This window comes from Brachionichthys hirsutus, chromosome 3 (assembly GCF_040956055.1).
Source record: "Brachionichthys hirsutus isolate HB-005 chromosome 3, CSIRO-AGI_Bhir_v1, whole genome shotgun sequence".
In the NCBI taxonomy this organism is placed as follows: Eukaryota; Metazoa; Chordata; class Actinopteri; order Lophiiformes; family Brachionichthyidae; genus Brachionichthys; species Brachionichthys hirsutus.
The window spans coordinates 7,173,787-7,187,471 of NC_090899.1; the positions used below are offsets into that span (position 1 = coordinate 7,173,787).

At 41.1% G+C, this 13,685-nt stretch overlaps 2 protein-coding genes across 2 annotated transcripts in view; one reads left to right on the top strand and one right to left on the bottom strand.

Annotated features, from left to right (window-relative positions):
* The window catches only part of nbeal2 (neurobeachin-like 2), a 28,948-nt gene extending 23,590 nt beyond the window's left edge, over positions 1 to 5,358 (bottom strand). Inside the window, exon 1 of the mRNA XM_068754855.1 lies at positions 5,198 to 5,358. Within this exon, the coding sequence (XP_068610956.1) occupies positions 5,198 to 5,272 (75 nt within the window). The 5' untranslated portion in view covers positions 5,273 to 5,358. The remainder of the gene's footprint in view (positions 1 to 5,197) is intronic.
* Positions 5,359 to 6,888: 1,530 nt separating this feature from the next.
* On the top strand, positions 6,889 to 13,138 carry ccdc12 (coiled-coil domain containing 12). The gene is made up of 7 exons (XM_068760278.1): positions 6,889 to 6,996; positions 8,802 to 8,872; positions 11,480 to 11,559; positions 11,765 to 11,826; positions 11,903 to 11,937; positions 12,026 to 12,102; positions 12,829 to 13,138. Exons 1-7 carry the CDS (start codon positions 6,913 to 6,915, stop codon positions 12,906 to 12,908), a joined length of 489 nt encoding a protein of 162 aa, XP_068616379.1. The 5' UTR covers positions 6,889 to 6,912; the 3' UTR covers positions 12,909 to 13,138.
* Positions 13,139 to 13,685: the final 547 nt, after the last annotated feature.

Sequence of the window (13,685 nt, forward strand, 5' to 3'; positions counted from 1 at the left end):
GAAATTATCCTATAAAACAGAAATTATTTTTAAACAGTTCCGTGAAAACTGATCTGGAAACGCTCTTGAACATTTCGATTAGCCGAGTCTTGTAAGGAGTTGCTGACTTTGTAAAACAGCTTCTGCAGAGTGGCCACCGTGAGAACTGATCGGAGTAGTTTCGGATTGACTGAGTAATTTTACACAAACCAAGCGAAGTACTATAAACGAAAATGTGTAACAGTGAATCAGGCGCTTGCCCTTAGCCAACACGTACAAATGAGAACAAATAAGGAGTGCTGCAATTCATTTAAGGTATGACAAAAGCCGGGGACAAAAAAGCTAAATAGAAGTGGATATCTAACTACATTTAATCTGGATACATTGTGCAAACAGTTCTTTTATTAATGCTACATTAATGTTAAATATACATTACCAACTGGCATTGACTTATGAGCCAGTCCATCGCTCACTGCTTGAGGCACAGCAGGGTGCCAGGCTCTGGTGAACCAGATGAGTCCTCAGCTTGCAGCTCAGATGCTGCACATTAACCGGCATCAACGTCTGACTCGCTCCTTTTATTGTCTTCCAACTTAAAGCAAGCAACCAGGAAATGACATGTCACTTTAACCGAAGCTTATTTCCTTAATACGCAGCCGTCTCCTCAGAAACGTTCCTCTTTTGGCTCGACTGCCAAGTGTGAGCAGATACTAGGGAGACCTATCTAAAAACTTCCTACGATAATAATAAAACACAGGGACCGTGTTTATGCGCTCTGAATTCAGCACAGCAAGACGATGGGGGTAGGGGAAATGTTGACATTCGGGTTTGTGGTGTGAGAGCACAAAGACTGAAAAAAAGAGATAAACCATTAAATGTAACAAAGATTTAAGGGAAAATATAGATGATAAGCCTGTAATCTGTTACAGAAAGCTTAGCTGGAAAACAAATTATGGGAAAAAATAATAATTACACAAACGTACCGTCTAAAATAATAGGATATACTGTAAGAGCAGGAAACTGCATTTTGTTTTATACCTCCCAACTCTAGACAATCAGCTGAGACTCGACTCGGAACCAGAAACAGCTTTGCTATATTTTCCAAGCCAGTCAGCAGTCAGATAATATAAACCTCTACAACAGCAGCTCAGGTTCTCCATTACGTCACTGCATATCAAAGCCTGATAGTACGACTCATTGACGAAGACCTACTAATATAATTTGGAATTTCATTGACATCATTATTAGTTTTTGTTCTTTTTATATTTCATTGATAGTATTTTTTTTTATCAGGGATGTTGCTCAGCAACCTTTTAAGAGGCATCAAATTTGACACCTAAATGAATAAGTGAATGAGTCTTACCAATTATTTTACTGGATTTCTGGGTATCAACATTTCTGGAGCAACGCAGCTCACTTCTGAGTCTCATTGCCAGACAGCGAGGCTCTCCAACCCAAAGCATCCGGGTTTTTTTTAATGAGAAACGAGAACGAACAGTGAACTAAATCGCTCGGTGCATCTTTGGTGTATCCACGAACACCAATTCACAAATATTCACCTCAACAATTCCAATAAATGCCCCTTGCAAAATGACTATTGATCAGCATCTCTCCTGAAACACCAAACCTTTAATTGTAAGTATCTAATAACAACTTTCAGTCAGGATGTGTTTTGTTCAATAACAAGCATCTGCACAATAAAAAAAGGCTCATTAGAAACACCATTTAAGCAGATGTCACAAACCGGCCTTTGCGGTGCCAGCCCACTATAAACCCAGTCAGTTGTTTTCTCTGCACATGACCAGGCAGCTGTGCCGCTCTCTGCTGCTTGGCATTCTGCTTCGCTCCAGCTTCCTGCACAAGTGAGAGCAAAGAGCACTTTGATTTTGCTGGTTGGCCCTTCTGTTGTTAAACAGGGGAGATCGAAGCACGTGAGCGGCTTCAGTCACTGGGCTCAAGGGCCAGCCATAGTGAGAAGCAGGGTCGGCTGTTGTTGCGTCCCTCAATGTGGAATATTGGCGTGGAGGGAGAGGCCAGGAAATATTACCGAGCAGAGGAGGAGGTTTCACAGCTGTAGGGACGGGTGGCTGTTGAGTTCCCACTCTGATACGCGAACCTGAAAGCTTTAATTAAGCCCCAACAATCTCTGGATAATCACATCCTTTCTTCAGTCTCTTGTCGATGCTTCTTGTCTTACTATCTAATCACCCAGAATGCTGATATCTAGGAGGTTTATGTAAATAGTCTTGAATGCCTGACCTAAATGCAAAGCATGTTTTTTAGAGCGCTTTTGAAATGGTGGAAACAAAAGAAGCAGTTTGATGATGTAGCGGAGTAGTAGAGAATAACAGCATTGTTGACGTCACAGCAGTGCCGAAAAGATCCTCTACCTGCTCCCCGCAGATCACAATGTCATCTGCAAACATCAGATTCAGCAAACTCTTTTCTTTGCCAGACGTCTTACTGCTGCCTTTCTTTGGATCCATGACTAAGAGCTCATAAGAATAAATGCAAAAACGAAACCATGCACACGCAGAGAAAAATCTGCACCGACTTTCTTCTATGGCAAGTTGAGTCAAACTGAACCTTCTGGGGTTTTTTTTATCAAACACCGAGTTGTTCAAAAACCGTATTTACTTTTTTGCAGTTTTACCAACACCTTATATCTGTCCTTAAACAGGACAATTAATTTACATAAATTACTTAATATTTACTCAAAGATTCCTCCAAAAATGTATCAGTTAAGGAAAAAAATATGTTTTTGGAGCCACACAAGTGGCATGTAATGACACGACCTATACACAATCTGATTAAACGGTTTACAATTGTATTACTGTTTATTGACTTGGGGAGAAGCAAGCACATCCAAAAATAATGCCCTGCTGGACGTCTTCAAGTTAAGCAGCTCCCTCTGTGTTGAGATCGCCCTGTTCTGTGTATGACCATTTCTGTTGGGCACGAAGACGATGATGATGGTAGAGTGTTCCGCTCACTGCGCGATTGTCTTGACTTGCTGTGAGCATTGCTTGGCTTAAACATGTTCTCGACACATCTAAAACTGCAAAACCTGATTACCTAGGAGCATTTAGTAAATAAACACTGCATGTTTGCATTGCCAACACAGCTGTTTAAACGTCTAGGTGAGTCCGTAAAGTGTTGTCCTGTCGGTAAATAAGCAAACATGTGATCGATACTGAATGAAGACACTCAGAAATTCATTGGTTGATTTGTTGCCTGCGTTTTTTTTGTGGAAAATGTTCCCTTCACACTAACCTCAGAGCTTCTACATCACAATGGCTTGTCAACATTTCACATCAGTCCTTGGCTGACCCAAAAGCTTTGAAAGGGGTGGTGTGGTTTCTTGCACAATCGGAGGAAGTATGGCTCCTTCATCAAAGACAAGCCTGAGCAAGTTTTGGATTATTGCAGATGGAGACGGACGGCTGCAACGCCAAATTAACTCAGACATGTTGGGATCTAATGAAGGTACTCATCACAGACTTATTCTCCATTCTAATCCTCTCTATCAATTTGACACCTATAATTAAGAGTCATTCCGAAAAACCCTTGGAAAAATGTCAAAAATAATTAAACCAGTAGAAACAAACAAGACCGACATATTTCCAAACTTCCAATCAGGTATATATGAGGGTGTAAGAGCAGCTGCGGGTTTTTTTTTTTGCTGGATTTGTTAAGACGGAGACTTTCAGGCCATTGATACGAGCAGGTAATCTTCTCTTTAGTGTTCAGGTGTCTTCTTCTGCTTGACTCATTTGCAATAGTGAAAACCTTGCCTCGTGTGTGACGAATGTGCAAACGAAGCTTGTGAGTCAGTGATGGGATCTGTGTGCTTTAAGAAAACACATATTGTGTAGTTGCGTCCAGCAGAGACACGTAAGGCTTAATAACCGGATCACTTGCATCCCTTTCCTCTGCCACCCTTCACTGACTCTCAGCCATAAGGATGAGTTATTTGCAAATAAGCAAAATGTACTTCCTAGAAAGAATATATCACATTCTTTGATGGAAAAAACAGGACAACAGCTAATTTAATTGCTGTGTCTGCAAATGACTGCGAGCTAAAAAAAGCGGATAAATGAGGAAGCCGTCTTGCATATGGAGACAAACTCACCACACCTGCTTGTTTTTGTTTTTTTTTAAAGTCTGGGGCATAACCAGGGAAGCTTGAGAGTTTGTCAGTATCAGCTCGGGGGGGTGGAAGTTACTGCAGTGGCCACTTTGTTAATGAACGTTAGGAGAGGCAATAGACCTTTTGTTCACTTGTGTCGCAGATGCATTGGACATTTGTAGATCTTCCAGAACCTTTTTTTTTTTTTTAGCTCTTTCACAGACTTGGGCTAGTTTCCCAGTAGGGAATAAGCAAAGTCCTAATTCAAGCCAAACAGACATATGCTACAAATATTGCCAGAGTCTTTGACCCAACATTAGCCATCTCTCGAAAACATTTCACTGTTGACTGTGAAGAACAAACACTCAATGCCCCACATTGAACATACAGCGCATGCAAACTTGGACTGAAGTGCCATCTTGTTTCCCCAGTCCTCGGGCATGGCAGCAGATTGCAAACACATTAAACAGTCATCATTTATTCACAGTCAAACTTCAATTCTCCTTCAAGAGGAGACATGGCAGGAAAGCATTGCACAATATCCCAGAACTTTTAAATGATCCTTAGAAAAATACTACATATTCCAAAGGATCACCCGAGGAGTGAGCTGCACAGCTCAATGTGACACTATAAATGCGCAGCTCAATGTGACACTATAAATGCGCTTCAGTGAGGAAGAGAGAGCCCAGGAACAGGAACAGGAAGTAACCTGAGGTGATACCTGCATGTCAGGTACAGGATCAGACACAATTGATAAAAGGGATTTAATCTCCTTGATATTTTTTTTAGATTACGCACAGTTTTAATCATTTTTAAATGGCAGAGAAGTAATATAATATGTGTGACAAAGGCGTCCTGATCCGTTTACGCACTGGGCAGCCTCCACTAGTCAATAAACAGAACAGCAGGCGACTTCCTCGTATGACCGTTTAAAACAAAAGGACAGAGACGCGCCGCGAAGGATCACGTCCATCGATCACGTTCATCGATCACGCTTTATAAACTCAGGGCAGAGGACGCGCTGCAACAACAACAACAACAACAACAACAACAGGTGTCACCGCCAGCTCTTCCGCACTTGCGACTCACCTTCGTGTAATACAACATCCACAGCTCGTACAGCCTTTCCTTCGATGCCATCCCGCCGCATCTGTGGCTGCTCATCAGCTCCGGGTTGTTGTTGTTGTTGTTGTTTTTAACAGTCTATAATATCATGAATGGGGGGTTGAAGATGGGCGAATCCCACAGGCTGTTTGGAATCCAGACGCAGGAGGACGCGGCTCGCTCCTCTGAACCATTCCTGCTAATCCATACGCGTCGCGGCCGTCACTCGAGTCCTCTCTGACTCGGGACGCAAAAGTTATCAGAGTAAAGAAACATGACGGCGTGCGTGATGTGAACCCGCACGCAGGGAAATAAAACTGCGCGGAAACGCGGCTCTGATGAAACACTAGTGTCCGCGTTTCACTGCGAATAGGGTTCCTAGTGGAGAGAGAGAGAGAGAGAGAGCGCTCCCACGGAAGCGACGGGTGACAGCGCTGCGCGCGTGGATTCGGGCACCAGAGTCCCGTGCGTGCGTGGTTTTGACAAGGCAAATGACACGGTGAGGAGCTGATCGTTGGCCACAGGTAGGCTGATATTCTTAAAGACGTACACGCACATAAAACGTGAAACACGCACACAAGCCCGCAAAGCCTCCTCCTTGGGCGCGTCTTTGGACACGCACAACGCGGACATACGCTTCTATTCATTAAATCAGCAAAAAGGACAAACTGTATGTCTATATGCTGGAATATAATATGTGAAAGTGAAGCAGTTTTTCAGAATTAAAAACTATTTTGTGCAGCTTTTTTTTTTAAATTAAGGATGATTGAACTTCTGACCTCTATCTCCACTCATTCCCTTTTTTCCTTTTAATATTTAGACACTATTTCTCGAACCCTTCCAGACTTGAGCGCCTCTGCCAGATCCTCTTTGGAGAAAATAAAAACACAAAGGTTGTGAATCCTCCATCTTTGTGAACCTGGTGGGGACTCTGCTGATGCTGGCGTCCACCAGTGGGAGAAAACCTCCCCACTGAAGAGGTCATCTGGTGAGGACAGTGCTTCTTTGGTACTCTCAGGGAGACTCTGACTTGTTTTTCTTACTAGTCTCTTCTCATGATTCTTCATGTCAGTCACTAGCCTCTGTGTAGATTATCTTGTAGAGGTATCAATAGTTATGATGTCCAGCTGTCGTAGAAGTCTGAATGGATTTCTTTAGTGGTAACATGTGCATATTACAGTGTTTTTATATTCATAGCATACATTTAAAACCTGTAATTTTGGCTGTTGTTACATAATAATTGCCCATTAGGATAGCCACAGTGGAACCTGTATTAACCTGTATTAACAATGAAATGTTTTACATTTCTAACAGTATGCCATTCTATATGTCTTCTTTTGAATGTTAATATTTATTGATAGTGAAGAGGTAGGTTTAACTAGCCTGTTTAATATACTGTGTACTCCATACATTATAATGATAATTAAGTCAGCAGTGGTTGCCTCGGTTCCTGAGGCAGCCACGCAGATCAAATGTAAACAATGTAAGATTGTTTTTATAAATGTATATAAATTCGGGGGAAATGTATGATTAAGTCGATTTTTACAGAAGTAAATAAGACTAGTTAATGACTGAAAAAAAACGATGATGAAAACACTATCTTATGATCGCTGCAATCGATGCAATCGACGGTCGTTTGTACATCCTTCAGGGCCCTCAATGGATGCCAGAGATAATTGAGCGGCGTGTTGAAAATAGACATGGAGAAAAGCATTGGCTCGCTGCAGGAGCAGGCCTTGAAGAGAAAAGAGAAGCTAAAAGCAATACGAGACAAACAGCTTCATGTAAGTGTCTTCTCCTGTTATGTCTGGTTTCCGACAAATTCAATGTTCAATAGGCAGAACGCGATCGATATTTTTTTCTGAGGTAGCATTGACTTAGCTTTAGCTGTTAGCATTCTCATTTAGTTTAGTTAGCGTATAAATCCTAAAAACCTGTGGGGGGTTGTTCTTGTTCGTTTCAAATTGCGTTGTGAAATTTGTTTTCTAACAATGTGGGTTCAATATTTACTCACGACAGTACTTTTATAGGACATTCTCTTTTTTCGAAACGTCCAAAGCTGCCTTGTTTGGAGTCAAAAACAAAGATTTTAGATGGCGGCATGACTTAAGATGCGCCAATACTGCTAAAGCATCACTGCTTCATTTGGCGCAAACAGCAAGACTACAGCTCATAGTATGATCACATGAAGTTCTCAACAACGACATGTCAGTTACAGTCTATGAACACAATCAATTACAGTAGTTTAGAAATCCTTCTTGAAATGCTTCTTGATTATTATCAAATAAATATGAATCAATTAAAAATGCAGATACCCAAGCCTGGACCCGGATCTGAATCATAATCTGGATTTGTAGGGGAGCAGTATCAGGTGGAAAAGTAATGCAACAGAGTGAAACATGGCTTTGCCACCAGATAATGTAAATTCAGAGTTATTCAAATAGATTTATGTATTTATAAACGGTAAGAAAAAAACAATACTGATATTATCGTGTTGATTTTCAATGGTATTTATGTATTGTGAACCCTGACACACGCGCGCACACATACACACGCACGTGCGCACACACAGTGGTGTTGGTTAAGGTCTGTATTCTTTGAGTGTTTGTTAGTTTTTGTGTTTAGTAATGATTTTACTGAATAAGAACTAAATAATTTGGTAGCATAGATTCTTAGAAATGTTTTGCGATTAATTAGTTCAGCTATTTTCAGCACGTGCCCGACCATGGTGCGTTAACTTCCTATTCATCTGCAGTATTTGTGATGCTAAAGAAAATTACAACTAACCAGGAAAATTGTATCTTTGTGAAACTCAGGAATCGACAGTGGAACGTTCTTGCTGTAGAACGGGATTCGAATAAAGAACAGAGATGTTGACGTGAAGGTTTTTCCGTCAGACCAGTTTAGCTGTACACTCTGGAATTATTCTTGCTACAGGAAGCCCTGTTCAATGTCCAAGCCGCTCTTTTCCACAGCTGCAGGAGAACATGTCTCTAAGTTGGTGCCGAACAGACTCGTACTGGCTTGGCTAGTAATGTTTCATAAATGATTGTTGACGCTCCTGAAGCCGGAGGTTGTCTTTCTTTTGTGCTGCACTTCAAGAATGAGTCAGTCGTCAGATTGTTCTCGGTGAACAGGAAGCCACTTCAGGAAAATGCAAGTTGGGAGGAGTTTGATATCTTTTGTTTCCACTTTTCACTTGGCCAATATTATTATTTATTTATTTTCCTGCAAGTCTTTTTTATAGTTTTCTATTATCCATTATATATATTTTAATGTAGATGGTATGGAAGGCAGCAGTTGCTCAGGTAACATATAGCTTTTTGCAGGCACCTGATTGACGTTAATCAGGTGCCTGTGTGTTTAATGTGGCAAATATATGAGTTCATTTTTCATTCAGAATAAATGAATAGTTCATTTTTAATTGATTTAATTTTAGGGGGCCGTTGCCTCAGACCAGGGTCACTCTGAGTGTTTTCTTTAATCATTCAGAGATTCCTTATGGAAGAACACAATGTTATTCTATGTTAAGTTAAAATGGTAATTAAATTGTAATTAATTTAATTATGGGATGATGGTATTTTAACAGGGACGAGAAGAAAAAGGGGAGCCAGAGAGTAAAAAAGCCTTCTTGGAGGAGACCACCGAAGAGAGGCACAGGTTAGTCCAGCACACCACACAAACAGCTATTATTTGTTTGTTTGTCTTGTGATTTACATAAAAGTACACAATGATTTTGGCAACCTTTGCTCTCTGTGTGTGCGCTCATTTGTCTGAATATTTTTAAGCTAACAAAATGGAACTGAAAGTGTTGTGGAAATTTATCACCAAGGCATTTATATGTCCTTTATCCGAACACCATCTCAGTGCAGGTTGTGAGAGGCAGTATTTACACCAGGTTGGAATCTGTCTTGTCTTATTTACTGCTCAAATATCCTGCAGGTTACTTAACTCATGTTAGTCAGTAGGAAGGAGCAGCCATCTTTCCTGTCCTACAGGACCTTTTTTTTTTTTCCATTGTTTGTATTTAACGACTACAATCGGGGAGTGCCGCTGTGCTTCCTCCAGTTCAGCAGGACAGTCCTCTTTCACAAGAATAAAAATAGCCGCGGCGTGTAAAACTCACAAAAACATTTGTCAGTGAAGGGAAATTATCAGTGTTGAATGTATTATGTGTTTTGAATCATCTGGGGAAGAGTGTGAGTGTAATATATCTCTTGATTGTTATTAAAGATTAATGGAAGTTCAAATTGTTTGGCTTAAAATGTGACTGTACAAACGGTTGTATTCATTAGCAGTTATCAAATAGCAAGAATATCAGATGTAAAATTAAATCTACGCAATACTTAGTTGGAGTTTTGACCAAATTTGTAACACCAGTGTTCAGCTCATAAATAGCTAAACATTTCATCTTCCCACCGGTGCCTGATCGTGTTTAGTCCTCTGACAACTTGACAATTGAGTGAGCAAGCTGCTTGCACCCTGGCAAATGTGTAGTCCCCCAATCCATATTATCGAGTCCTGATCTAGTTTCCTAAAGTTGTTTTAACATGTTTAAGATGCTTGACAGACGTTTTACAGTCTGTAATCATAAATTCCTCCAAACTCATGTGACAAAAGGCAACAACTGCACCACCCAGCTTTTCCTGTTATGTGTTGTCAGGTGTTCTTTGGACTTCTGTTTTAACAATATCTTGTTCGAGTGTGTGTGTGTGAAAAGGCGGATCGCTCTGTAGAGATATTTGTGCTCCGGCTGTTGCAGCAGCTAGCTTGATATGAGTGTAAACATTGGAACTCTGCAGCTCCTCCTCCGCCACGGTCCATTCTAAACATTTGAGAGAGCCACACTTTGATCAGTGCTGGGAATTCAGCCCCCGGGTCTTTGGGATTCCACCGTGGTCTTAATGTGAAGATATGCAAACAGACTAAAATATATGTTGCATAATGCTGCCCAATTAGGGGTGCACCAATATTTTTAAAAAGTCTTGACCTGCCGGTACAGATTTTTAAAATAAGTGACAGCACACACCTTCAATGTTCCAATGGTATTTTATTAAACACAAGCAACATTTGTTCAACAGGTTACACTGCAGACATGTTTTGAGCCTCTCATCAAAAATAAAGTCCACAGCAGTAATTCTGCTTTTACAAATAAAAGGAAATCACAAGGTCTGCGTTCGTTAATAAAATAATTATTTACATGGCAAACTAACAAAACAACCTAAACCAGGTGTCCGGAGTTTTAGGTTTTCTTTCTTGCAGTGCAAAAAGAAAAGAAAAGCCCAAATGCAGAAGCTTTGTGACTATTTCATTGTACAATAACTTGCAACAGCTTACAGGGCAAAAGGCTTCTAAAAGTCAAACATTCTACAAAAACTAGTGCGGCAGGTTCAACGTTTTCATAAGTCAACGGGTAATAACAGGAATTAACATGGCACAGGTCATTTCTGCTTTTTTCATCAGACAGGTGACGTCTTTCTTTTGTCATCTACATGTCCATCCAAGATAAACAGGCGTGTTCAATACAGCGGGGGGCGGAGCGATGGGCTCGTGCAAGTAGGCGGGCCTGTCGGTGATATCATGGCAGAGCGGAAGCACACAGTGGCTGAATTTCAGACCAGATCAGATCAGATCGGTTTCATATGTAGAGACCGCTCAAAATTAAGGAGTTTGGCGCCGATTGATCGATCGGCCGGCAGCCCGATGTAAAAAAAAAAAAAAAAAAAAAAAAGCACACCCATTCACTGTCACAAGTGATCCTCCCTACAAAAATGGCTTTTCTGTCAATTTCATTAAACAGTGACAGCTGATCACTCTCTTGGTCTGTGCTTGGTCAGACAATAGTTCACTGCTGCTGAACTTTCTTTATCAGCGGCGATGTCGGTTAAGCTTGCCAAGAATTTCAATGTTTGCAGATAAAAGGCTTCATAATTCAATAATAAAAAAAAGCCTTGTTCAGCTGTTCTCCTCTCCTCTGTGGCCAGGAGCAGGTGGGACATGTTAATCAGATGGGTTCATAGGAATAAAGAGGGCCATTATACCCTAACCCCCTTCAGGCATTAACTGTGCAGCTGTGTAGCGTTTGCTGTTGATCTTTCGTGCTCCTTAATCTCTGGAGGAATGGATTTGCCTGTAGTGCCACCTCCTGGACTGTCACAAGAGTTTAAGGAAAGAGACTGATGGAGCATCTGTGGCTGAGGTCTGAGGATGTATAATCTTTCAGCCCATCCACTATAGACTTTCATGACCTTGTATATCTTTCCCCAGAGAGCTGAAGCTGAGAAATTACACCCCAGAGGATGAAGAGTTGAAGCAGAGGCAGGTGCCCAAAGCCAAACCTGCATCAGGTGAGACCTCTTCACTTAGGAACAATCTTTGAAATAGTATCGGCTCAGTTTATTGTAACAATGGAGTGTCTTGCTGTTGTCTGCTCATGATCTCATACTGTCGTTACTTATATTCTAAGAAGGTCCTAGCTTGTGAACACCGCTGACAGACTCCTGCCATGATTTGCATATATCATTTATAACTGAGGATTAATGCTGTTTACAGTGGAGGATAAAGTAAAAGACCAGTTGGAGGCAGCTAACCTAGAACCCGTCATTGAGGAAGTGGTGAGTTCTCGTTTCTGTCCAAAACAAGGAAGCGGGGTAGTTGGGTTCATCTCATTCAGGTGTTTTCTTTTCTCAGGATTTGGCCAACCTCGCTCCAAGAAAACCAGACTGGTACGAGTTTTTATACAATAATAAATGTTTTTAAACCTGTGCAGAACACAATCTGTTCCTGACTTTGGATTTGCCTTTCTGAATTCAGGGATCTAAAGCGCGATGTGGCAAAGAAACTGGAGAAGTTGGAGAGGAGAACACAGAGAGCCATCGCTGAGCTCATCCGTTAGTATTTCAGATTTTGATATTTTTATCTCCGATTTTTCCCGACTTCACAGAGACGAGCCTGACTGAACTACGTGTGAATTATTAGGCTAATTGCTTTGTGATTTCCAGCCTCCATGGAGGCTCTATCTGATAACATCTGGGATTCTCCGCCAGTGTGTGATCCACATTCTAAAAATAAGCATGGGCTGTCATGAAGATCGCAAACTAGATTTCAATGTCAAGGCTGTCCCTGGTTTTAAGACGTCAGGAAGGACCACATTCACATACAGTGAGACTACAGGTTGTCTTGTTTAATGTTCATTTGTGTGCTCGCCATGAACCAATCATGTTAGTTTAGATTTGGATGCAAATATAAACAAGTCATTTTGGTTAATTAAAGAATCATGACAGAACTTTCCTCCCCTTATCGACGGCCAGGAAAAAAAAAAAATCATTAAAACCAGTTAGTTTCCCAAACAGGTGGCCGTTCTTTATATCAGGTTTTCTCAGCAATAAATAAATACACCTTTCGACAGGTAGACTGTCGGGGGTCTATCTAGACTTGGAAGCTGCACAGTGTCGTAGCATTGTTCGGAGTTCTCAGCATTTTTTCATTACATTCGTGTCCAGAAATCCTCATACCTGAATGAGGCCTTCACCAGAGTTGATGCAAATACCCAGGATCGGATAAGTGGAACGGGTGACGGAAAGCAAGAGGTTGACCGCCATTGTTTGTGTGTCCAGGAGATCGTCTCCGAGGCAGCGAGGAGGAGTTGGCCGAGGCGGTGTGTTCAGTAGGAGCAGAGGAGGGAGACTCCGACTGAACCCAGGACGTGGCGTTAAGGACGAGCTGGTTCTGTCCCATCAGGACTGCGTTGAGCTGAAAGAGACACTTTGATCACCGCAGGTGGTAAAATAGTGTTTTTAGTCTTCCTCGTATCGTTGCATTATTACACGAATATGTAATAGTGCATTAATTGTATGTGGTGGTGTGTTGAGGTCATTAATGTAACAAAATGTTGTAAATGTTTTATATTTTCAAATAAAATGTTAATTTCCAAAAGCCTCATTATTTCTAATGTATTTTTTCAGAGAGTAGGTGTGGGAGACATGGATAAAGTCTCCCCTCACGGTATAGGTATGTCCTTTATTTTTTAGATGTTTATTAAATATGAACACATTTTAAATACATTTTTTGGAGAACCAGTCGGACGTGAGACCGGAGGGAGTGTGTTTAACTATTGATGATGTACTTTTGTCGTGCTGGATAGTTAATCATTTCAAGATTGTGTTGCTCAACGTTCAATAAGAAAACAAGAACGCTTTGGGTACATATTTATTCACAAAATTATCTGAAAATGCACTTTCTTAAAGTGACCACTGAAGAGCATCGCTGTTACTGCGACGTTAGCGTCTTGCTACACTTGTTGCTGCTGCTTGATGGGACGGATAAGCTGTATTTGGTTTGACGTTCACTAGTGATCTCTATTGCAAGCACCTAAACCTGTTTCAAACTTCTAATACTTAATACTCCTTTCACAATAAAGTGCATCTTTTGTCCATCTGGGCCCAAACTTGTTCCTCCATTAGGAGGCTATTGC